A 23,348-nucleotide genomic window follows, 5' to 3' on the forward strand; every position below is an offset into this window, starting at 1 on the left:
GAGATATCGGTTATTCTAGAACACGCTATTCCCAACAAAGTGACTGATGATAAAAATTTTAAAATCAACAGTAGCACTAAACCTTCTGAAGTTCATAGATTAGAAAAGGTGATAGATTTAGTACGAGCTCAGTCGACAGAAGGTCAATTGGAAGAGAAAAACTGTAACTGTAATGTCTGAAAGCTCTGTGATTGATACATTATGCTGTGTTATCAAACATGTCACAGATGATTTCACCAAAATTGAAGTGCATCACCTGTTGGCACTTTACACTTTGATTGTAGATTCCTTGTCCCATTACATTCAAGATCGCCAAAATGATCTTACATGTGTTGCAAAACTTATATGTTGTTATGTACCGCAAATTCGCAGCTACAGTTTTATTCCAAGCCTGGCAGATCATGAAATATGAACCCTGTCACCAATAAGTACTGCTTTTTCAATTGTGGACAATAGAGCCTTTTTCAGCCAACGTCATATAATATATGCGCGCGCATTTTGGCAACGGAAGTGGTGTTGTTTTCCGGCAGCTCTGACTGACAAACACGAGGTAGCAACTGGTTAGCAAGCATTTACAAACTGGTCCTAGCATCAACATGTCTGGTTGTTGCGTATACAGTTGTACGATCAATATTCCACCAGCGGACTAAAGTTTTATAGGATTCCGACAGGATCACGACCATTTCAGAGCAACCAGCGGCGTCTGTGGCTGCAGGCGATTAAAAGTGTGGACTGGAAAGAGGACATAATCAAAAATGCTCGCGTCTGCAGCACCCACTTTAGGTAAGGTTATCTATCTACCCTACTCTTTGATTTTATGGAAAAGCCTTGTTTACATTAGTGATTGTCTGTATGATATAGAATAATAATCAAATGCAGCTAAAGTTTGATAAGCTGGCGTTAGATTTGCCTAGTAGCTTCCTAGGCTAAACAGACGTGTTTGTGTTTTATTTTAAGAATGATAATAATAATAATTAAATTTTTCACTTCTCTATATTAAAGCTGAAGAGGATATCCCAGTTCCAAAGAGAGAGTACGATGATCTGAACCTGAGATACACTCAACTTCAGGAGTACTATAGCCCTATTCGCACGGGACTAGTTTTACCTGGGGACGTCATTTGATTCAGAAACGACCCCCCCAACATCTGTGTTTCATGTGGCGCATTCGCACGGGATAAACAAACTCTATGTTTGGGTGGCTGTGGCTCAGTAGGTAGAGCGGGTTGTCCACGAACCAGAGGGTTAGCGGTTCGATCCCCGGAATGTGCCACATGCCGAAGTGTCCTTGAGCAAGACACTGAACCCCCAGATGCTCCCAGTGCATGGCACTGGTGTGTGAATGTGTGTGAGCGAATGGGTAGATGTGTCTATGACTGTAAAGCGCTTTGAGTACCAATAGGTAGAAAAGCGCTATATAAAAGCAAGGCCATTTATGTTTTACTCTAATTTACTATGCATATTTATGTCTCTGCTACTTTCCGTTTCATTCCACTGCAGGTCAGAGGACATTTTACACCTTTTGACAGATTTAGTTACTTTGCGAATTCTAATTGATAATAAAAAATATATATTATTAAAAATAAAGTTCTATTTTTAATAAAATTTTAATTTTGATCCCGGGAAAGAAATTACGAACGACCTGTCAGTATTTAAATCAGCTCCACCTTTGTTGATGATCACATTAATGCTTGATTTAATGATTTCATCCGTCTAAATGGGTGAATGGGTCAGTGCAGCTCAACGTTGTACCCTAACATGTGTCCAAACTTTGATTTACAACACATCCTTCATAATCTTAAATGACGAGAGCCAGAAAATAAAGCCACAAACAAGTAAAAACACACCCCAAAATCACAGGGATGCCGATTGGCACTGGATTAGTATTATCACAGGACCTACTGAAATAGAGTAGGTAATTTGCGGTGTAATTTTTACTTATGGACATGGCCGATTCACACGGGATTAAGATCACAGATGACCTCCGCTAAAACTAGTCCCGTGCGAATAGGGCTTGTGTCAACCTTCAACAGGAGTTTGACGCACTACGAGCAGAAAATGTAAAGCTGTTGTAAAATGAATGAATGAATGTGAATGAATAAATAAATGTAAAGCTGTTGTCACTGTGTTGTTCATGTTTTTCAAACCCTGGTTATGAGAAAGTTACAGGGCAAGGCATACGATTTTTGATACGGAAAGGAGAGTATTAGCCAGCTGAAAGGACAGTAACAAAAGTATAATTCATCTTTACATAACAACTACATATATCATAGAGCTCTGAACTGTTATCTACAAGCCCACAACACAGAAATAATATGCTATTAACCCGCCATACAGGTGCAATTCGCTGTGAGGACGTAGTTTTCTCGTTGGTTGATTATAACCCAAGCCTCATACATCGTTGTCTTGTGTCCTTGTCTTTGACTAGGGAGAATTTCTGATCTTTAAACACAAAACTGGAGTCTGAGTCTGTGTCATGGTATTTGACAACAGACAACGTATTCATACGCATCCAGTGATTTATAGGCTCGTAATTTCTCTCTGGTGTACACGCTCGGTTTCTCAATTAAATAGGTATATATCTGTTTTCGGCCACTTGCTAACGTCATCACTCGTTAAGAGTACACGGATCTGGAAGTCGGACACCATTTGTCAAAGTCAACTTGTTAAGGTAACATTTACGATCTTTAGTTGATAATCCCCTTGCATAGCTTGACAAGCTGTTTATCTCCGCCATACTTCCGTTGCCAAAATGCGCGCGCATGCGTTCTACGTCATCAATGTGTACAAACAGAAAAGGTTTCCATAAGCTATAGAGGCAAAAACAGGTCTCTGTCATTATTTAACGTTTGAGGTTGAAAAAAAAAAAGGAAGACTGTCTGATAAAAAAGTAGAACGTCCTCCGAGGGCTGAACAGGATGAAGCCAGGGCAAAAGTAAAAGTAGATGCTGCTTTATCAAAGCAGGATGCTTATACTCTACATAAACTCACCAGGATACATTTTTCTAGGAACAGAGTATTTGTACCACAACCCCCGAATCAATTTCAAGTGGATTTATGTGATATGCAAGCTTTATCAGACTACAGTCATGCCAGATCGAAGACTGGATGAACGCTTTAGTGGAAAAACTGGCCTGAAAATTTAATAGCTGGGTAGCCACCAGCCAACTGATCAATGTCAGTGCATACCTCTGTTTTCATATCAAAAAGAGCCATGGAACCGAGAACAGAAGAGGGTTTTTACATGGCAATACCCACTAACACCAGTTTCAGTGTGTCTACTGAAAACACTATCACCAACTACTGAGTGGATTTAGCTCACCATCTCCACTTGGAGGGTCCTTGGCAAGTGACGGAGATTTCCTACCCATACATGTGGTATAATAATCCCGAGGACAAGTCTTTTTTCACTGGGTTCACATGGTGCCCTGGAGTTTAATGCACCTCTGACCGGTTTTAACAAAAGAAATTTGACCTTGCACACGAAACATTTTGAAAGTGGATGTTACAACGACAAAGACCATGTATCTGGGAAATACACCGGTTTGAACAAAAGAAAATTTACCCTGCACACCGAAACATTTTGAAAGTGGATATTATAACGACAAAGACTGTGTATGAGGGAAATACACAGCGACATTACTATATAAAGATTGTAAACAAATGTTTCAGTAGTTAGGTTGGGGAGCAGTCGCTATAGAGTACATTTTTTCCGACTACATACCGGTAGCGAAATAACATGTTGAGAACATCAGCATCGAACTCAAGACCGAACCTACCAATAAATTCAGGTTCAGAAAAGTGATCATATCTTTACATTTTAAACAATTTAAAACAGAGCGCTGAAAATGGTGCTAGCGGAACCTTATCCTGACCTTTACCGATTTGTAAGTTATTATGAAGATCAAGTGGGAACAAGGCTGCCAAGGCTGGATCCATATTTTCAAAACTATTTGAGCGAAACACCCACCCCGACATCTGCTGGGAGAGCATTGGCTGGCCCCCACTCTGGAAAAAGATGAAAATGCCACATTCTTTGACTCTTTCAGATTCAGAAAGACACTCATATTTTGTTGATGCTGGTATTGGGTAAAAATTCTCACCACCTCCAGATGATCAGGAGCCTGAAAGATGATCTCATCTAAAATAAGTAAGTGTATTTGATCGTCTGGAAGAGTCTCATCTTCAGAGGAATCAGGTAATCCTTTAACAAATCTTATCTTTTTATTTTTCCATATACAAAGGTTGAAAAGAAGTGTAAATCCACACATTATTGTCAGGTACATCATTCATGACATGGTCACAGTTTTCCAAGGCATTTTTTACAAAAACACTTTTTCCATATCTGCTGGGCCCCATCACCAGACGTGAAAAAAGCAACTGCAAGGAATTTTTGCCAGTGGGTTAACTTTGTGGGGTGATAAACACTTGGGACACCCGACCAAAGAAACAACCGAGCTGTCTACGACGTATTTCCCCAGTCTTTTCTCACCTCCGTTTGGAGCATGTTGAATAGCAACATTTTCACTGTGCGAGAGCCATTCTAACCACTGAATTCCTGCTTTCAAGTAGCCAGTGTGTTGGGAGGAAGGAAGTTTGTTTTAAAAACTTTAATGCACGCAAAAGCAATTGTAATTAGGTGTAGTCAGGTTTTAGAGTTCATCACAGTACAGAAACAGCTCTGGTTAAAGTTACCAATGATCTCCTCATGGCTTCAGACAGTGGACTTGTCTCTATACTTGTTCTGCTTGATCTTAGTGCTGCATTTGACACTATTGATCATAATATTTTACTACAGAGACTTGAAAGTGAGATCAAAGGATCAAAATTAAAGGAACTGAATTAGACTGGTTTGAATCCTATCTATCTGACAGATTCCAGTTTGTCCATGTCAACAATGATTCTTCTACTTATACAAAAGTAAGTTATGGAGTTCCTCAGGGTTCTGTGCTAGGACCAGTAATCTTCACGTTATACATGTTGCCATTAGGCAAGATTATTAGAAAACATGGCATAAACTTCCATTGCTATGCAGACGACACCCAGCTATATTTATCCATGAAACCAGATGAAATTAATCAGCTGGTTAAACTCCAAGCATGTCTTAAAGACATAAAGGCTTGGATGACCTGTAATTTCCTACTCTTAAACTCAGACAAAACAGAAGTCATTGTATTTGGTCCTAAGCATCCCAGAGATTCATTATCTAATCACGTGGTTTCTTTGGATGGCATTACCTTGGCCTCCAGTACTACTGTGAAAAACCTTGGTGTTATATTTGACGAGGATATGTCCTTTAAATTGCACATAAAGCAAGTAACCAGGACTGCCTTCTTTCACCTGCGTAATATCGTCAAAATTAGGAACATCCTGTCTCAGAGTGATGCTGAAAAACTAGTTCATGCATTTGTGTCGTCCAGACTGGATTACTGTAATTCATTACTGTCTGGCTGTCCAAATATCTCTTTAAAAAGCCTCCAATTGATTCAAAATGCCGCGGCAAGAGCATTGACAGGAATTAGCAAGAGAGATCATATTACTCCAGTTTTAGCTTCTCTTCATTGGCTCCCTTTAAAATCTAGAATAGAATTTAAAATCCTCCTCCTCACATACAAGGCCCTTAAAGGCCTAGCTCCATCATATCTTAAAGACCTCATTGTACCATATCATCCCAACAGATCACTTTGGTCTGAAAGTGCAGGCCTACTTCTGGTTCCAAAGTGGAATGAATGAAATTTCAAAAAGTGGAATGGGAGGTAGAGCTTTCAGCTATCAGGCTCCTCTCCTGTGGAACCAGCTCCCAGTTTGGGTTTGGGGTACTAGGCTATGAACTTTTTCGTTGTGTCCACTGACATTCTGTCTATGCTGTAGGCTTCTGGCGGTGGGTAAGAACCTACATAATTTAAGTGGGCCTCTGAACTGAAAAGATGTGGAAAGAAACCTTTGGTTAATTTGTCGTTGCGCAGACCATCTCAGCATAGAGACCCATGGCTGTGATCTGCTGAGCACATGGTTAAAAATGAGAGCGAGTCAAGTCGAGTGATTATGCGGGATGCCATACCTTGACAAGTTAAATGATTGAGAAGTAGATAGCTGTCAAAACCCTTAGCGCTGTGAGTGATGAAGATGTAGCCTTTTTGTATTCCTGTTTTCTGAAATGCTTGAAGAAGCACTATGTGTTTTGCAACTACGTGAACTTTCAAAGGAGTCATGTAACACAGATGGTCTTTACGGAGCACACTGGACTTGTTTTAGCTCTACATTTGTGTTGGGTTCTGCTGTTGATCGTGATGTAATACACCGCTCTGCAAGTATTACACTTTTTAAACATTTTGCAGTTGCTGGTGACTTTATCTGCAATTGGACGGTAGTAAGGCACTTTATGCTTTATATAACAGGCGTTGGATCGGTACGTCATATTACAATCAGGGAATTTTATCAGTTTTGCCTCCTTTTTTGTACAGTCTGATGTAAAGCACATTGAACAATGGCCTGACCAGTGGTGCTGCCATAAGTGAGCATAACCTATGTGACAGTAATCGCAAATGTGCTTCATTCCCAGAAATGTTTTCAGGTTGGTAATACCGTTGTAGTGGTTTCGATGGAGGAAGAGATAGAGTTTTAGGGTGTGTTCCTTCACACATTTTTTGGAGCAAATTTGGAGAGGGCTTGGCCACCTTCCACTCTGAAGAAGGCGACGATTTTACAGCCCAAAGCCTGTTAGAATTTAATAATGTCATTGAATGTCACAGGACTGTCACTTGATAACCCCGCCTGATTCTGTACGGTAGCCTTGGTTGTGGTTAATTCACTAATTTAGCAGGAACGTCAAGATTCAAGATTCAAGATTTCTTTATTGTCAATTTCTCAATACGTTTGCAACATACAGAAAAATCGAAAAAACGTTTCTCTCTCTTTCTCACATAATAATAAATAAATAAAATAAAAATCTAAATAGACCTAAAGTGGGTGAGGTTGGCAGTGAAACAGTTGCTATGTAAACATTCTGTATATAATATAAATATAGTGAATAAATAGAAAATAGAAATTTCTATGTACAACAGTGCAATGTATAGTTACAGCTTGGATTTTTTATTTTTTATTTTTTAAATGTGCAAAGGTGCAGTAAGTAAGGTGCAGATTGCCGTCAGAAGGCAGGTGAGGTAGAGTCCCTGTGTGATGGGTGGGTTATGGTCCAGTTCAGCACCCTGACAGCCTGATGGACGAAGCTGTTCAGCAGTCTGGTGGAGCGGGCCCGGAGGCTCCGGTACCTTTTCCCCGAAGGCAGGAGACTGAAGAGGGGATGTAGGGGGTAGGAGGGGTCACTGGCAATGCTGGTGGCTCTGCGAGTGAGGCGGGTGTGGAAATGTCTGTGAGGGAGGGCAGGGGGGCACCGATGATCTAGCTGGCTGTGTTCACTATGCGTTGCAGGGTCTTTCGGTAGGAGGCAGTGCAGCCTCCGTACCACACAGTGATGCAGCCAGTGAGGACACTCTCAATGGTGGCCCGGTAGAAAGAACACATGATGGAGGGCGGAACTTGTGCTCTTCGTAGTTTCCGGAGAAAGTAGAGGCGTTTCTGAGCCCTCTTGGCCAGTGATGTTGTGTTATTAGTCCAGGAAAGGTCTTCTGAGATGTGCACCCCCAGGAACTTGGTGCTGCTCACCCTCTCCACAGCAGCACCTTCGATGGTCAGCGGGGGATGCTGGGGTTGACCTCTCCTGAAGTCGACAACAATCTCTTTTGTTTTCTCCACATTGAGGATGAGAGTGTTGTCCTTACACCACTGCACCAGTAGGCTCACCTCTCTTATGTAGTTGGCTTCATCGTTGTTGGTGATGAGGCCCACAACAGTTGTGTCATCCGCAAACTTGATGATGTGGTTGGTGCTGTAGGTTGGAACACAGTCGTGGGTTAGCAGGGTGAAGAGCAGCGGGCTGAGCACACACCCTTGTGGAGCTCCTGTGCTCAGCGTGATGGTCTTTGAAGTGTTGCTGCCAACCCGCACGGTTTGTGGCCTCCTTGAGAGAAAGTCCAGCACCCAGTTGCAGACGGAGGTTTTTAATCCAAGGTGGCTCAGTTTTGGTATGAGTTGCTGGGGAATGATTGTGTTAAATGCTGAACTAAAGTCTAAGAACAGCATTCTTACATGTGAGTTCTTTGAGTCCAGGTGGGTGAGTGCTGGGTGGAGAGCAGTGGAGATAGCATCCTCCGTGGACCTGTTTGGCCTGTACGCGAACTGGTACGGGTCATGGGAGGGAGGGAGGATGGATTTGATGTTCTGCATGACCAGCCGCTCGAAGCACTTCATGATGGTGGAAGTCAGGGCTATGGGCCGATAGTCGTTGTGGCTGGATGGGTTAGGGGTCTTCGGGACTGGGAATATGGTGGCGGCTTTGAAGCACTTGGGGACAACAGCTTGGCTCAGGGAGATGTTAAAGATATCGGTGAGGACATCTTTGAGCTCCTCGGCACAGTCCCTTAGAACACGGCCTGGAATGTTGTCTGGTCCGGCTGCCTTACGTGGGTTGATCCTGGAGAGGGTCCTCTTCACGCTGGCTGGGGCCAGACACATGGCCTGCTCGTTCGGTGGGAGTGGGGACTTCTGAGCCGGTGTGCTGTTGTGTGTGTCAAAGCGGCCGTAGAAGTCATTGAGGCTGTTCAGCAGTGTGATGTCGCTCTCGCAGGTCCGTGGTGGGGGTTTATAGTCTGTGAGGGTTTGGATGCCACGCCAGAGAGACTGGGCATCTCTTGTGTCGCTGAAGTGTCCAGATATTTTACTGCTGTACTGTCGTTTTGCTTCCCTGATTCCACGTGACAGGTTGGCTCTGGCTGTTGCTAGCTCTGCGGTGTCACCAGCTCTAAAGGCTGCATCTCGAGCCCTCAGGAGCCTGTGAACCTCTCCTGTCAGCCATGGTTTCTGGTTAGCACGAACAGTGATGGTTTTTCTGTGGGTGACATCATCTATACATTTTGCAATGTATGCTGTGACAGTCTCTGTGTACTCCTCTATGTCTGTGTGGTCATTGTGGGAAGCTGCTTGTTTGAAGACATCCCAGTCTGTTGTGTCGAAGCAGTCCCTGAGAGCAAAGGAAGCCTCCTCTGGCCACACCCGTACATCCTTTTGTGTAGGCCTGATGGTTCTCGCACTCTAGGTCTGTATGCTGGTCTCAGCATGATGGAGATGTGATCAGAGATACCTAGGTGGGGGAGGGGGGATGCCTTGTATGCCCCCTTGCAGACTGTGTACACTAGATCCAGTGTGTTGACTCCTCTGGTTGCAAAGTCCACATGTTGGTGAAGTTTGGGTAATGAAACCTTTAAATCTAGGTGGTTGAAGTCTCCAGCTATGATTAGAAATCCATCAGGATGCGCTGTCTGTTGTTCACTGATGGCCTGGTAGAGTTCGTTCAGTGCCTCACTTCTGTCGCTGCTATTTGCCGAGGGGGGGATGTAAACAGCGACGAGCGGAATAGATGTGAATTCCCTCGGTAGGTAGAAGGGACGGCACTTGATGATAATAAACTCCACTACTGGAGAACAGTGTTTATGTGCGACAGCAGCATCCCGGCACCAAGCATCGCTGATGTAAACACACACTCCCCCGCCGCGAGTCTTACCTCCTGCCGTAAAGACTCTGTCGGCGCGGTAGCATGTTAGCCCGGCTAGCTGGATGGCGGAGTCCAGCACGTTGTCATTTAGCCAGGATTCCGTGAAGACGAAAACACAGCAGTCCCTCACATCGTGCTGCGTAGATCTCAGGAGCTGTATGTGGTCCATTTTGTTGTCTATGGAGCGTACGTTGGCCAGGAAGAGAGACGGTATCGCGGCTCTGTGTGGGCTAGCAGCTAGCCTAGCCCGGATGCCTCCGTGCTTACCCCGCTTCTGTTTCCTCTCACACCGCTTCCGACGCCTCCTTGCGGGTTGGGATGTAGCGGAGCAGTCCGGTGAGGTGGTGGCAAGGCGGAGAAGTCCCAGGCCCCGAAGCACCTCTGCGACTTCCTGGTCCAGGCTGTGTTGTTTTTGTGTTTTCTGTAGTCTAAAAAGACAGCAGCGGCTGTATCCTCTGAGTGGTATCGGTTGTAGACTGCACGTACTCGCCGGTGTGCACAAAGCACTCGAAAACACACTCAAACACGCACTTTCGGTCTCAAAAAAGTGAGGTTAATGGTGAAGCATAATTGAAAGCTGTAAGGATAATCAAAAATGCTTTGTAACTTTCTTTTAGCCCAGCGATAGACTGGCAACCTGTCCAGGCTGTACCAGGCCCTTCGCCCGATGACAGCTGGGATAGGTCCACATTACCGTAAAACTCTGCATAATCAGGCACAGGACTGGGAGGGGGAAATTTCAGTGTTGTTAAATGTGTCTCTGAAAATCACCCTGGGGGATTCAGGATTTTGACCTGCACCCTTCTGACTGTCCGGTGCTGTCCTAAAAGTCGGTCCAAGAAACAACTCATTGGAAGGACGATTGGCATACACTTTGGAGGTCGGAGATAAATGCTCATTGGATGGTGACTGGTAGAAGGTTAAGGTTCTCTTAAATGCTCGAGGGCCCCATTCACATTCTCAAGATGGTGTAAGTCAGAAGGTTCAAGGTGAGCAAGGGCCTCATTTAAACTCTCTAAATGCTGGAAATTCTTTGATGGGAATTTCTGAATGAAATAATTGTGAAACCGAATCTTCCCCTTGGTTATTTTTGTTCATTATTAAAACATACAACTCATTCTAGCCAATGCTGTGGTCAGTTCCCATGCTGAGGTAACTATCTTCCAGAATTCTCTCAGAACTTGTCCTTTTGGTCCAGGTGTCAAGAAGCAAATCTTCCTCTCCTCCTTCTCCTTCTAGTGGGCTGTGTCACACTTTGGCCCAGCTCTGACATCTCCCTGCCACTCCCTGCAGCTGGAGTTTGATAGTCAGGTTAACACACGGCCTCTCACTTTCCCCAACTCCTATCGTTTCTTCTCAGTCAGAGCCAGAAGCTTGCTTTCTCTGCTTCTTCTAAGAGGTCCTTTACGACCCTTCTGACCTTTGCTGACATGCGGCCAATGTCTCGCAGGAAGCAGTTGGTTGAGAGGCTCACAAAGCTGTGGCAACAGACAACAATTGGGTGCATTGTTGCCCTCCAACCTTTCTCTTGTCATTCTGCCACTAAGTCAGCATACCATGACTTCTTCCTCTCATATGCCTCCTGGATGCCCTGCTCCCATGGCACAGTTAGCTCAACTAACAGGACACGCTTCTCCATTGTCGACCACAGGACAATGTCGGGTCTCACTGTGGTGAGGGTGATGTCAGTCGGGAAGGGTAGCTGCTTATCGATGTCTGGCCGATGTTCTATTCTGTTGTGGGCAGCTTTTGGAGGCAAGGACGAAATTTTGATTTCGGGGGGGGGGGGAGGGGGGGGCGTCTAGTAGTTCTTCTAGTTTTCTATTCCGACTTTTAAGTTTAATGTTCCCTTTTTTTGTTTGACTGGTTGTAAAGCATGTAGCGAAACATTATTACCCACTTCTGTGTTTCACCTTATTTGCCAACTTCACTCCAACTCAGTACCACCAATTTTACACTTATTTATGGATTATATGGTAAACAGATCTCATTTACATAGCATCACCCAGTGGTGGGCAGGTCAATTGGCATCACAGGTGGGGAGAAACTGAATAAAATGTCCATTATTCAGTGTAAGTAGTCAAGTATTACATTTTATTTGAAATAGAGCTGATAAAATTGTATTTATCAGCACTTTCAATAAAACTAATACACTTTACAACATTATTGAGAGCTTTGTAAATGATGAGGAGGATCTTGAAGTGGATATGCTGCTTTATTGGGAGCCAGTGAAGGTGTTGCAGTCAGCAGGATGGGTGTAATGCATTTCTTTGAGTAGCTTACACTTTGACTTCTAAAGAAGTCTCTTATGTCCACTTTTCTTTTTTTTAGACATCGTGGCTGCGCCTAATTACCAAACACACATACACACACACACACACACACACACACACACACACACACACACGCATGCACATATGCACATGGACACCGATTCAAACGTTAATGTAAATGAAACCTCTGATATTACATTCCTCCTAGCTGACGTGACCCAGGCAGAACAAATGCCCAATTTACAGTAGCAGATTAACAAGGACTCCTGACCGCAGACTAGCAGACCGGTGTGCAAGCAAGGCGGAGTGACAGTGGAGACGGCCAATCACACAAGAAATGGCAGAGCCAATCGAGGAGCTTGTGGGTGGTCTAAACTAAGGGAAACAGGCTTCAGCTTGAGCGGCTGTTTTCCGCTTGGTCCTGGTGCTTGACGTTTCTCTGTTTACTATAGTGTAACATTGTTTTTGGACGGTAAAAAGTGCAAGGGACCAAAACGGCCTTTTGAAAAAGTGCAGGGGACATGTCCCCTGTGCCCCCCCCCCCCCAAATTACGTCCGTGTTTGGAGGCATGTCCTACTGGTACAAACTAGACACAGTGCCTCTGCTGGGATACTGGCTTCTCATTTGCCAGGAGCCTCATGGTCTCTGTATGCTCCGCCAACTTTCTTAGCACCTGGTCGCCTCCACCTATAGTGACCCTGTGCCAAGGCCGTCTGACAGCCACACAGGATGTGATGGAGATTTGCCGGGCTGTGTTGCACAGACTGCAACTCTCCTCTGCGCCATACCACATCTTCCTTGCTGCGTTCTTCCCACAAGCTCTTGGTGCTGCAGTCTCGAGATGGTGTTGTCCACGTAGTCTTCTGCCTTCCATGCTCTGACTGTCTGGATCTTGGCACCAGTTTTCCTGACCTAGTGGTCACTCGACTGTATGATTTCCAGGACCACCTTCACATGGAAGAAGTCCAGAGCAAAGCTAATCAACTGATGTGGGATGCGTTCTCCAAGTCCAGCCCAATGACATGGAGGTCCTTCTTTTCCCTCTTGGCCGTCTGGATCTGGTCCCAGATTATGGTTGCATGTTCTGAACAACCCAAGAACCCTGGGACTCCTGCTTTCTGGCAGCTAGTGTCGATGTAGTTGTTTTGTAGCAGAAACTTTGTCATCCTCTTGGCAATGACTGAGAAGAAAATCTCGCCGTCTACATTTAGCAGAGCAATGCTTCAAAACTGTCCGATGGTAGATGATTCCTGTTCTTTTGGGATCAGGATAGCCACAGCTCTATGGTATTCAACGGGGACACTCTGTGTCTTTCAGGACTTGGGGGCATCTTTTATAGATCTTGTGCGGAATGCCATTCAGAGCTTGACCTTGCTCTCTTGACTACTTTGTTCACTTTGCTCAGCTTGGGTGGTGAAAGTTCAAACTCTGTGGTTAGAGCAGTTGGTTGGGAAACATGGTCGGGGGACCCCAAGGGGGAGGTGTCTTCTGGTGTCTTCCATCTGCCTCCTTAGGTGCACCTCGAGGTTTTCCTTTGCCATAACTAAAGCGCCACTCTTTTTCTCCTCCAGCAGGCTTCTGGGCACTTTAAAAGGGTCCTTCAGGAATTTTGAACGCTGGTTCACTTTCCTCTCCCTCCTCCTCCTAATGCGTTCAGCCTTCCTGAGTGATGTTCGGCAGCTCTTCACTTCACTCCATAAGTCCCTCAGCGCCTCATTCCCATGGGCCTCCACCTTTTTCCAAGCCTTGCGAAGTGCTGTTTGTTCTTTAACGAGCTGAAGGATTTCTTTTTCTCTCCAACTCTTGGGTTTAGGCGTGTATTCTGTCTTCCTTTTGGCCGAAAATGTCAAGGCATTCAATGGAGATGAACTTGCTGAACATGTTCACTTTGATCTCCACTTTGGCTTTGAGAGAGGTCTTAAGAATGGGTGCCAGGTTGTTATCCAACCTCAGGGGACTGTCCTGGCCCCATTTCTTTTCACCACACTGGATTCACCACACTGAGACACTCTACAAGAAGGGACAGAGCAGGCTCTACCTTCTGAGGCGACAGAGGTCTTTTGGAGTGTAAGGGGCATTCCTGAAGACCTTCTATGACTCTGTAGTGGCATCAGTCATTATCTGTGCCGATGCACTAGCTCCCATTGCAGGCAATGGGAGCTAGTGCATATGCACAGGCAGGCGCATATATTACTATTGCTCGCGTTTCTTATTCTTATAGCTTCTTCCGTAGTTTTTCGGTTCGCTACTCCTCCCAGAGTTCTTAAAAAAAATAAACAAATTGTATATCCAGACGTGCGCCTTAATCGGGACAAGTGTGCTATGACTTTTCTAAGCGATCCTTCCAACGGGGCGAGAATAATCGGGCAAAAAGCGGGCGTTTCGGCCCATTGAAATGAATGGAGAAGCCCGAAAAAAGCGCCAACATTCCAAAATGCCCTCCTTCGCTTTGTCCAGCGATTACTCGGCCGTGCTTCGGAGTAGAAAATTGCTTGAAAGTTTGTACGAGGCATGGGAAGTGTAGCTTTCTTTTCCTGAAAACGGCATTTCGATACCTTTTACGGTTTGGTCAGGGTCGCAGTTTACGTTTCGGAGAAATTTTAGAAAAATCTGAAAAAATCATCGTTTATAATGGATTTATAATGGATGTCTATGAGCACACTCTAGCGGTCACTCTAGCTTCAGCGTTTCGTCGAAATTCTGAAAAAAAAAAGGTTCAATCCTATGGGGTGGCCACAGTTTTTGAGGTAGAGAGATAAAAAATACGTAAAAACGTAGGGATTTTTGTTGGCTTTCAGATGGTGTGGGTTTTATTTGTGTGGGACGTACGGTTTGGGCTGCAGGCTCCTCCGAGCGAGGAGTGCGCCGACCAGTTTTCGAATTTTTCCCCATGTGTGTGTATGTGGAAAGCGAGAGCGATTTTTCGACGATTTTTCACGTCGCATACTTTTTTTCTAAAACGACTACGGCCACAATTTTCGCAGTAGGCACGTGGGAACAACACTAAATTGTAGAAAACCCTCGGCTGACGCTCACAATGTGTTCGTTTTCCCGATAGGACTTGTAGTTTTTGATTTATGAGCATTTGTTCGGACCCCTAATCCTAGGGTCCAGTTTTTTTGGACCTCCCTCTCACTCAGGCAGAGGTGAGAGGCAGAAGGAGACTTCAGCAGGTGGCCCTGGTAGCCATGACAACCGGACCGTAACGAGCTTACACACGCTTAAGCTTGATTTAGGGTTCTGCGCCGATTTGTCTGCGAAGCTTCGGCGAACATGATCGCCGTCACTTGGCATTTATGCTTGTGCGTCGGTTTCTTTGCAGTGCGTGGTAATTTACAGCCACAACGCTAGGGGGCGCTGAGTCGCGAAATCTCCTGAATTCGTGCGTGGAGTGTTTCATTTCCGGTTCCGGCTTTTTTCTATGGTTGCGGCAGAGTGAACAGCACAGTGAACAATGGCGACTGAGCGAGAGAGGACACTTTTGGAGCTGGAGCTGATCGATATTGAAGAACAAATGCTTCTCGTGGAAATGCTTAAAACTAAACGAAAGAGAAGACGTGTGAGGAGGTGGTCTGTACGCCCTTTGAACGAGTCAAGGCAAAGGACAGGAGAATTTGCCACACTTGTTCGACCACTGAAGGACCTGGACGATGAGATGCACTTCAGGTATTTCAGGATGTCTACAAGTCGATTTGATGATCTTGTTCGTCGTCTGCAACCTCTCATCCACCATCAGACGACACACAGTATGCCTGTTGATGTAGCACAAAGACTTTCAGTGACGCTTCGAGTTTTAGCTTCAGGTTCAAGCCAACAGGCTGTAGCCGCAAGCTACAAGCTAGCTTCCAGCACTGTGTCGTCCATTGTGTCGGAGGTGTGCAAAGCGTTGTGGACAGTTCTGCAGCCAGAATTTCTGCCCTGCCCTTCAACAAACCAGTGGGAAAACATAGCAGGTGATTTCTGGAGACTCTGGAACTTCCCGAACTGTGTTGGGTGTGTAGATGGAAAACATGTAAACATCAAGGCACCGCCACGGGCAGGCAGCGACTACTTCAATTACAAGGGTGCTCACTCCATTGTTTTGATGGCACTGTGCGATGCCAGGTACCGCTTCACAATGGTGGACGTGGGAGCCTATGGACGTGAAAGCGATGGTGGCGTTTTTAAGGAAAGCAGATTTGGGTCGATGCTGCTTGACCACAAGCTGAATCTGCCCCCACCAGCTGGCCTTCCTGGGACCACGGTCACGATTCCACACGTCGTTGTTGGCGACGCTGCCTTCCCTCTACACTGCAACCTGATGCGCCCCTTCCCAGGTATTGTGCAGATACAGTTGTAGTATTTAATTAAAAATTAAATAGTCGTATTTAATTTGTACTAGATATTTAGTTAAACCGTGATTGAAGAGTAACAATTTTTAATATTGTTTTCTATGTAGGAGTGAATCTGACAAGAGACAAGCAGATCTACAATTACCGCCACTCCAGGGCCAGGCGGGTCATTGAGAACTCCTTTGGCATCCTAGCAGCACGCTGGCGGATTCTTGGAAGACCAATTGAGTTTCGGCCTGACAAAGTTGTGGATGTGGTGAAGGCTTGTGTGGTGCTGCACAACTACCTTGCCTACACAGATGAGGTGGCCAGCCCACAGTGCCGCTACATACCACCCAGTTTTGCAGACACGGAAAGTGCTGGGTCTTTCAGGCCTGGTGAGTGGCGAAGAGAAGTGACCGGGGACAACCTTTTGGACCCTATCCCTCCATCTCAGATGAGCAGAGCCCGATCCACCAGAGCTGCCATGGCTGTTAGAAATGACCTCAAGTCTTTCTTTCAGTCAGCACATGGTTCTGTGCCATGGCAGAATGACATTGTTTCTCGTGGCACACTTGAACAGTGATGCGATGTAAACTTGTAATGCACAAGTGACTTATTTTGCCAATAAACTTCTCATTCATTACATATCTTGTTTCTGATTACTGCATGTACATCTTTCATGTCATGCCATGCCATTTCTTTATGAAGCTCATAATTCAAACCAAGTTAATTGAGGGATTTATGGAGTCCTGAATGAATATATCAATTAATTGCAAAGATATTGAAGATTTAAAATCATGCAGGTCACTTGTGACGCATGTTGTGCATTAAAGGGGTAAGAGAAATGAAAATTCAACTGTTTCCAGACAAACTGAGTTTTTATTATTCAAAAAATAAGGTGCAGTAACTGGTTAACAATCTTAAGCGCAGCAACAATGTTAAATAAATATTAACTGTAATATACAATTTAAACTAGAATAGACAAGTAAAAAAATGGAACTATTTACAACAAGTACAACAGCAAACCAGCAAATCGGCAAAATGTTAATGTGCAATGGAAGGGAGTCAGTTTAGTGTTCACCGCTATTCCCTGTTTTCATACAGTTTTGTATAAATGTCATACATGAGATCAGCCCTCTTGCTCTCTGGCACCCTACGTAGCATGTCTGCCACCGTCTGCGCAAACCGAGAGCACTCATCACTGTCCTGCACCAGCCTCTGTTGAAGTTCCAGCCGACGTTCATCAAGACGTGCCAAGTGCTTGTTTATCGTGTCTCCCTGGTCCATGCACCTTCTTCTTTTCAGTCTGGCAGAAGGAGAAGGTGAGGTGGGAGACAGAAAGCTGTCCGACATGGATGAAGTCTGAGGCTGGGGGGAGGCAAATTCTTCTGGAGTGGGTGTCTCTGGCGAAGGTGACTCTGATGACTCTGACAGAGACTGCAATGTTGAATCGGTCTCTGAATTGAGGAATGTGGTATTTTCCTGTGGTTAAGAAAAGGCAGACATTGTTAAGAAACTACACTGGTATAGGTTATACAGAGATTCTTATCTAATCATGTACACTGTATTTCTAACTAAAACGCCAAAAAAAACAAGTATTGGTGTCATATATAGCAATAACGAACCTATTATTTTGTTTGCACAACCTGCAAGCACTGGGTGGCACGAGTGTTTACAGTCACTGCTAACGTTAGCTAGAACAAAGGCTGCAGATAAAGCTAACCAACCGTGTAGTAGCAGCCCTTCACCAAAGCTAGTACAGCTTCCATCCAGTCATTTTACATCGTATTTTATTTTATTTTAAACAAAGGAACATGCAAACTGCAAGCACTGTGCCACGAGTGTTTACAATCGGTTAGCTTGCTAGCGAGCTAGCTAGCTCACCTGCACAAGGCTCATGAAAAAGCACGAAGAGATATTTACCTCAGATCCAAAATTAGACTCTGTCTCACGATGTTTTACGTGCGGTTCCAGCCAGGACATGAAAATGTAGAAGGCTGGGACCTTCTTGCCACCTGGGTCCCCGCTCCTGGAAGCCATCTTCTTGCGGTGGCGGACGAACTTGTCCCGCAAGTTCTTCCACCTCTTCATGCAGTCCGCAGAGTCCGAACCGAGGTTCTGCGCAATCTCCCTCCAAGAATTACTTGACATCTGGCTGTCCTTGTAGTTCGAAGAAGATGAGTTGTACAGATGCTCATACTTCCTCACTTCTTCGATCAGTCTTTCTTCAGCTTGGTCCATCTTGAACTCGAAGTGCAGCTCCAAGAATTTTAAAAATGGCGCCCTTGTATACAGAACGAACCGGAAAAGCTGAGAACCGGAAATGACGTAAAGCGGACCAATCACAGCCCTTGAGGTCTGCGTCGCATGTCCCTGCTGTCGGCGTCGTTTCGACGCGTAGTCAGGATTTTTTGGAGGTGCGCGTCAAGTGACGCAGACTCTCTGCGAAGGGGGTTCGCGGCGACGCAGACTCTCTGCGTACCGACGCAGACGATTTTTCGCACGAGCATAAATCAAGCTTTACACACGCAGCAGAAGAGGAGCACATTCACACAGACACAGAGTGCCAAAACATTATGTTCTGAGTGGATAACAGGATCTGCCAAAACATTAAAACTACCCCTTCCAATACTGTAGGGAGCCAGAACCTGACACTATGACCCCCCCCACTCCAACCCCCCCACCTCCCCTCCCACTATATCATTACAGACACAGACTGACGAAACATTAGGGACTCTCAGACAATTACAATGGGGAGGCAGAGCACTCCATGCCCCCCCCCCTCCTTCCCTAATCTCTCTCCCTCCCTCCCTCCCTCCCTCCCTCCCCCCCTCTCTATCCCTCCCTCCTCTCCCTCCTCTCTCTCTCCCTCCCTCTCCTCCCTCCCTCCTCTCTCTCCCTCCCTCCTCTCTATCCCTCCCTCCTCTCTCTCCCTTCCTCCCTCCTCTCTCTCTCCCTCCCCCCCTCTCCCCCTCCCTCTCCTCTCTCCCTCTTCTCTCTCCCTCCCTCCTCTCTATCCCTCCCTCCCTCCTTCCCCCCTCCTCTCTATCCCTCCCTCCTCTCTCTCCCTTCCTCCCTCCTCTCTCCCCCCCCCCCTCTCTATCCCTCCCTCCTCTCCCCCCTCTCCCTCCCTCCCTCCTCTCCCTTCTCTCCCCCTCCCCCCCTCCCTCTCTCCCTCCTCTCTCTCCCCCCCTCCAACATGCATAACATCAAACTCACACCCATCCAGTCACTTTGTTGCAGAGTGATGTGATATTGTCAAGTTCTGTGTGTTTTTGTGACCACAACTCTGCCCAAACTTGAAAAACTGCTTGATCAATCTTCAAGAGATGCAAAGGACAACTCAATTCTTCTTATTTTCCATTTATTTTCTTAACGATAGGTTGAGTTAATGTTTTCTGTTTCTTGAAGGTTATCAACCTATTCTATTCTGTTTTATTATCTTCAAATCCATCATGTATTCAACTGAAAACATTAACTCAACCTATCGTTAAGACAATAAATGGAAAATAAGAAGAATTGAGTTGTCCTTTGCATCTCTTGAAGATTGATCAAGCAGTTTTTCAAGTTTGGGCAGAGTTGTGGTCACAAAAACACACAGAACTTGACAGTTGATAACCACGCGTGGCAGGAAGACGAGGATCAAAGGCCTGAAGTCAAGCTGTTGACGCAAAGGAAAGAAGAAATAACTGGAAATTCTTCAACATGGTGAAGGAGACTCCCGGGAAGACAGTCAAGCAACTGAAGCAAGAGAGGACCTAATATGATGATTTACCACGCACACTTGAAACTGGACGTCAGCATCATCGGCACAGTCAAAATTTCCGCAGGAATTTTCTAGTTCTGTATGGAGTTGCTGGAAGTGTAGCGTCACAGAGAGGGAGTGGAAGAAGCTGGACATGGTCATCCTGGGCTGCTCTTTGTACTAAGTGAGGGAGGTGGGTGACAGGAGGGTCCTGGCTAAACAGTCATCCATGCTGGACAATGAGCACCACCCCTTGCATGGTGACCTGACAGAACTGAGGAGCAGCTTCAGTGACAGATTGCTTCACCCTCGCTGTGTGAAGGAAAAATATATTATATATTATTACACCTTAAGGTGTAAAAACTCCATAACCCAATCATACCCGGTCTGTGCAATATCTGACAATTCATCTGTGCATTTTATTATCCTGTTTTATTTCATTATTTGTCTTTTATACCCTACACTTTTTACTCTTGATATTTTTTCTGCCCTTTTTGTATGCTGTTGTAAACTGCAATTTCCCCATTGCGTGACAAATAAAGGTTTTTCTTATTCTTACTCTTATTCTTACTGATAGCTGGATCTTTGGGTCATTTCTCTGGCATTGTCCGGTATGAAAATTATGGGTTAAGACCAGTCTGCATCCTGTTCATCAAATCCCAACTTGCCTTCTGACTTCGGTTCAACATCTGTCAATGTGTAGTACAAATAAATAAAAATCACCACATACCTTCTAGGATAAATTCTAAAGACAGAGTAAGAGAGAGGGAGAGCATAACCATGAGAGTGTGTTTGATTGTGGGTGTTTCTGAGGAGAGTATGACAGAGAGCCATAATTCACCTTCAGTAAGGTCAGGTGCTGACCGGGCTAAGGTCTGAGAAATGCTATAAACCTGTGTGACCTTTTATATTCACACACATGCAATGTTTAAAGGTAAAGCAGATAGTTTAACTACCATTCTGCACTGTTATAGAGGGTGTAGGTGGCACCACTTGCTGTCTTGCTGTCTTCCATTAAAAAAAAGAATGTATTGCACAGAACTTGGTGGGCTTGTAAGGAGTCATCCACAGATTATTATTGTCAAATTTCAAGCAGGTGACTGTGGTGGTTTGTGAGATATAAACATGTAGTTGTTGTAGCGCCCCCTACAGCCCGAATTTCACGAAACTTGCCATGATTGTACACAAACATAATGACGGTTGCTAAGTTTCATAAGGATTGGGTGAACACTTCAAAGGTTATAGGCCTTAAAGTAATATGAAATGTTTCCGTGTCACCTGTAGCGCCCCCTGTTGACGTAATGTCATGCAACTTGATAGGCGTCTACACAATATTTTACAGATTGTGTATGCCAATTTTCATGAAGTTAGCTATTGCAGTTTTTGAGATATTGAAATGTTGCCTTTGTATCGCTCCCTAGAGACCAAGGGTCACAACAGTCGGGGTGCTTGTACAGAATCACATTATTATCAATGATCTGAAGTTTGATTAATTTTGGGTATATACTTCACATAATATTAGCTTTTGAGTTATACTGTTGCATGCCATAAAAAATAAGTAGACATTTACTTTGTAATCAATAACCCTGCTAAAGTTCTTTTGAGAACTTTCCATTATCTTTGTCCATAAATAATACATGCCAAGTTTGGTGAGAATTGGATGAACGGGCCAGGAGGAGTTGATTTTGCTTTGAGGTGCAATATCCAAAAAATATCTTTGTTGGATATACCATGACCTGGATGACTGAGAACCTTCACAGACATATTTGAGGTGCCATTTTTTCAAAATGGCGGAAAAAAATGGCAGGCGGAAATGGGTGTGCCCTCGTCCATTAGAACCAGTGCTATCTGAGGAATATGACAAATGCCCAAGACAAATGCAGTTTGTCCTAGGCAGACACTTTAGCTACGCATACACAGAAAAAGAGAAATCATTATAATAATAAGAAGAAGAAGAAGAAGAAAAATCGCAACATGATAAATAGGGTTCCTGCAACTTCGTTTGCAAGGACCCCTAACAAAGACAGTAATGGCACCAAAAAGAAGTGGTGCGGAAAAACGGTCAAAGGATTAAAGTAAAGCATTTGTTGGTGATGTGGGCTGTATGGGTGGAGATGAAACACCGTTTATTAACTTCAGACTTGTTTATTCATATTATTTATTTATTCATTTATTTATTTATTATTACAGGGATGGAGGGCATGTTGTTGTAGTCTGCTCTGTGATTGTCAGTGGAAGTTGTCTTTCAGATATTTGACACATTATTTTAGCATTACTTAGGATTCATTTAAGTTTAAAGTGTATTTTATAGGCCTCTAATTAGAAGTGTACTACTGTTTTATAATTAAAATAAATATTTAAGGTATAAGGTTTGTTGTTAAGTGATTTATAAATATGAGGCATTGTGTTTAATATTTTAGACTATTGTGGCTCTATTTGTTTTATTTCTTTAACTAGTCCAGTGTGTAAATTACTGCAGAAAACTCTTAAAAGTGACAACTTTTAATTGCACCCAACTGTAATTGTGTACAAGCTTTTAAGGGACACTGTACATAACAATGTTGAATATAAAAACAGATTAATTTTAATTTTGTGTATTACTGCAACATCACTGCAATTATAAAATTATCTCAAATGAACATGATCTATTTTGCTTGATAACCTAAGGAGCTTTGTCTTTGCAGGAGCAATTCTAAAATAGTCAGAGGGATCTTCTGAACTTCCTGACCAGGAAGCCCCAGGACAATCACATTCCTCATCAACCATGCATGAAATGGGCAAGCAGCTGTCATATGAGGACATCATTGATGACTTTGCGAGTAAAAAAGCCAGGAAGCAGATGTATGTTAGGTGTAATGCTGATAAGTGTGAGACTGGGATGTTAAATAATAATTATTTTTAGTGTTGTTTTGTTTTCATTGTTACACTTTAAAATAGATGTTGGTTTATTGTATTTTCTTATTTAAAGTAAACATTTTTATAAACACTCAAAATATGTTTTATTTATTGATGTATAGAGGGTTGTTGTTTTCCTTGTATTATATATTTTTTATCAGTTTAACTTCCCTGAGTGGCTCAACTTAAAATGTTTAACTTTAACTGTAGCTTGATTTGCTCATGAGGTGTAATAGAGTGTGGTATCTTAGGGGACTATCTAAGGGTTAGGAATCTCTTCACCGTAGTTTGACAAACTGGGGCCTCCAAACAGCATCTTGCTTAGGGCCCCCACAAAGCTAGAAACGGCCCTGGATTTACAGATTATGCCCACTTTAATAAATCACGTTTACCATCATTATAGCTCCACCTTCTGGTTGATGTGTGTTAATATTTTCTTTTCAACCATTCATGAAGGATAATCTATTATATCTATTATAATCTAAAATCTGAACAGCACAGTGGTGTGGTGG

At 44.1% G+C, this 23,348-nt stretch overlaps 2 protein-coding genes across 2 annotated transcripts; one reads left to right on the forward strand and one right to left on the reverse strand.

Annotated features, from left to right (window-relative positions):
* Window positions 1-14,407: 14,407 nt before the first annotated feature.
* Window positions 14,408-16,937, forward strand: LOC311495627 (putative nuclease HARBI1). Its single transcript, XM_084555148.1, has 2 exons — window positions 14,408-16,199; window positions 16,322-16,937. Exons 1-2 carry the CDS (start codon window positions 15,338-15,340, stop codon window positions 16,777-16,779), a joined length of 1,320 nt encoding a protein of 439 aa, XP_084411274.1. The 5' UTR covers window positions 14,408-15,337; the 3' UTR covers window positions 16,780-16,937.
* A 39-nt stretch (window positions 16,938-16,976) lies between these two features.
* Window positions 16,977-18,822, reverse strand: LOC311495628 (uncharacterized protein). Its single transcript, XM_084555149.1, has 2 exons — window positions 18,120-18,822; window positions 16,977-17,678 (listed from the first exon to the last, which is right to left on the reverse strand). Exons 1-2 carry the CDS (start codon window positions 18,435-18,437, stop codon window positions 17,280-17,282), a joined length of 717 nt encoding a protein of 238 aa, XP_084411275.1. The 5' UTR covers window positions 18,438-18,822; the 3' UTR covers window positions 16,977-17,279.
* Between the last annotated feature and the right edge of the window lie 4,526 nt (window positions 18,823-23,348).

This window comes from Chelon labrosus (genome assembly GCF_963514085.1).
Source record: "Chelon labrosus genome assembly, chromosome: 11".
Lineage (NCBI taxonomy): Eukaryota > Metazoa > Chordata > Actinopteri > Mugiliformes > Mugilidae > Chelon > Chelon labrosus.

What these genes read in the sequence shown, in the direction of transcription:
- LOC311495627 (XM_084555148.1), top strand. Translation starts at nt 15,338, where the DNA reads ATGGCGACTGAGCGAGAGAGGACACTTTTGGAGCTGGAGCTGATCGAT. An exon ending in CCTGATGCGCCCCTTCCCAG is followed by an intron (nt 16,200 to 16,321) that starts GTATTGTGCAGA and finishes TTTTCTATGTAG; the next exon opens with GAGTGAATCTGACAAGAGAC.
- LOC311495628 (XM_084555149.1), bottom strand. Translation starts at nt 18,437, where the DNA reads ATGGACCAAGCTGAAGAAAGACTGATCGAAGAAGTGAGGAAGTATGAG. An exon ending in AGTCTAATTTTGGATCTGAG is followed by an intron (nt 17,679 to 18,119) that starts GTAAATATCTCT and finishes TCTTAACCACAG; the next exon opens with GAAAATACCACATTCCTCAA.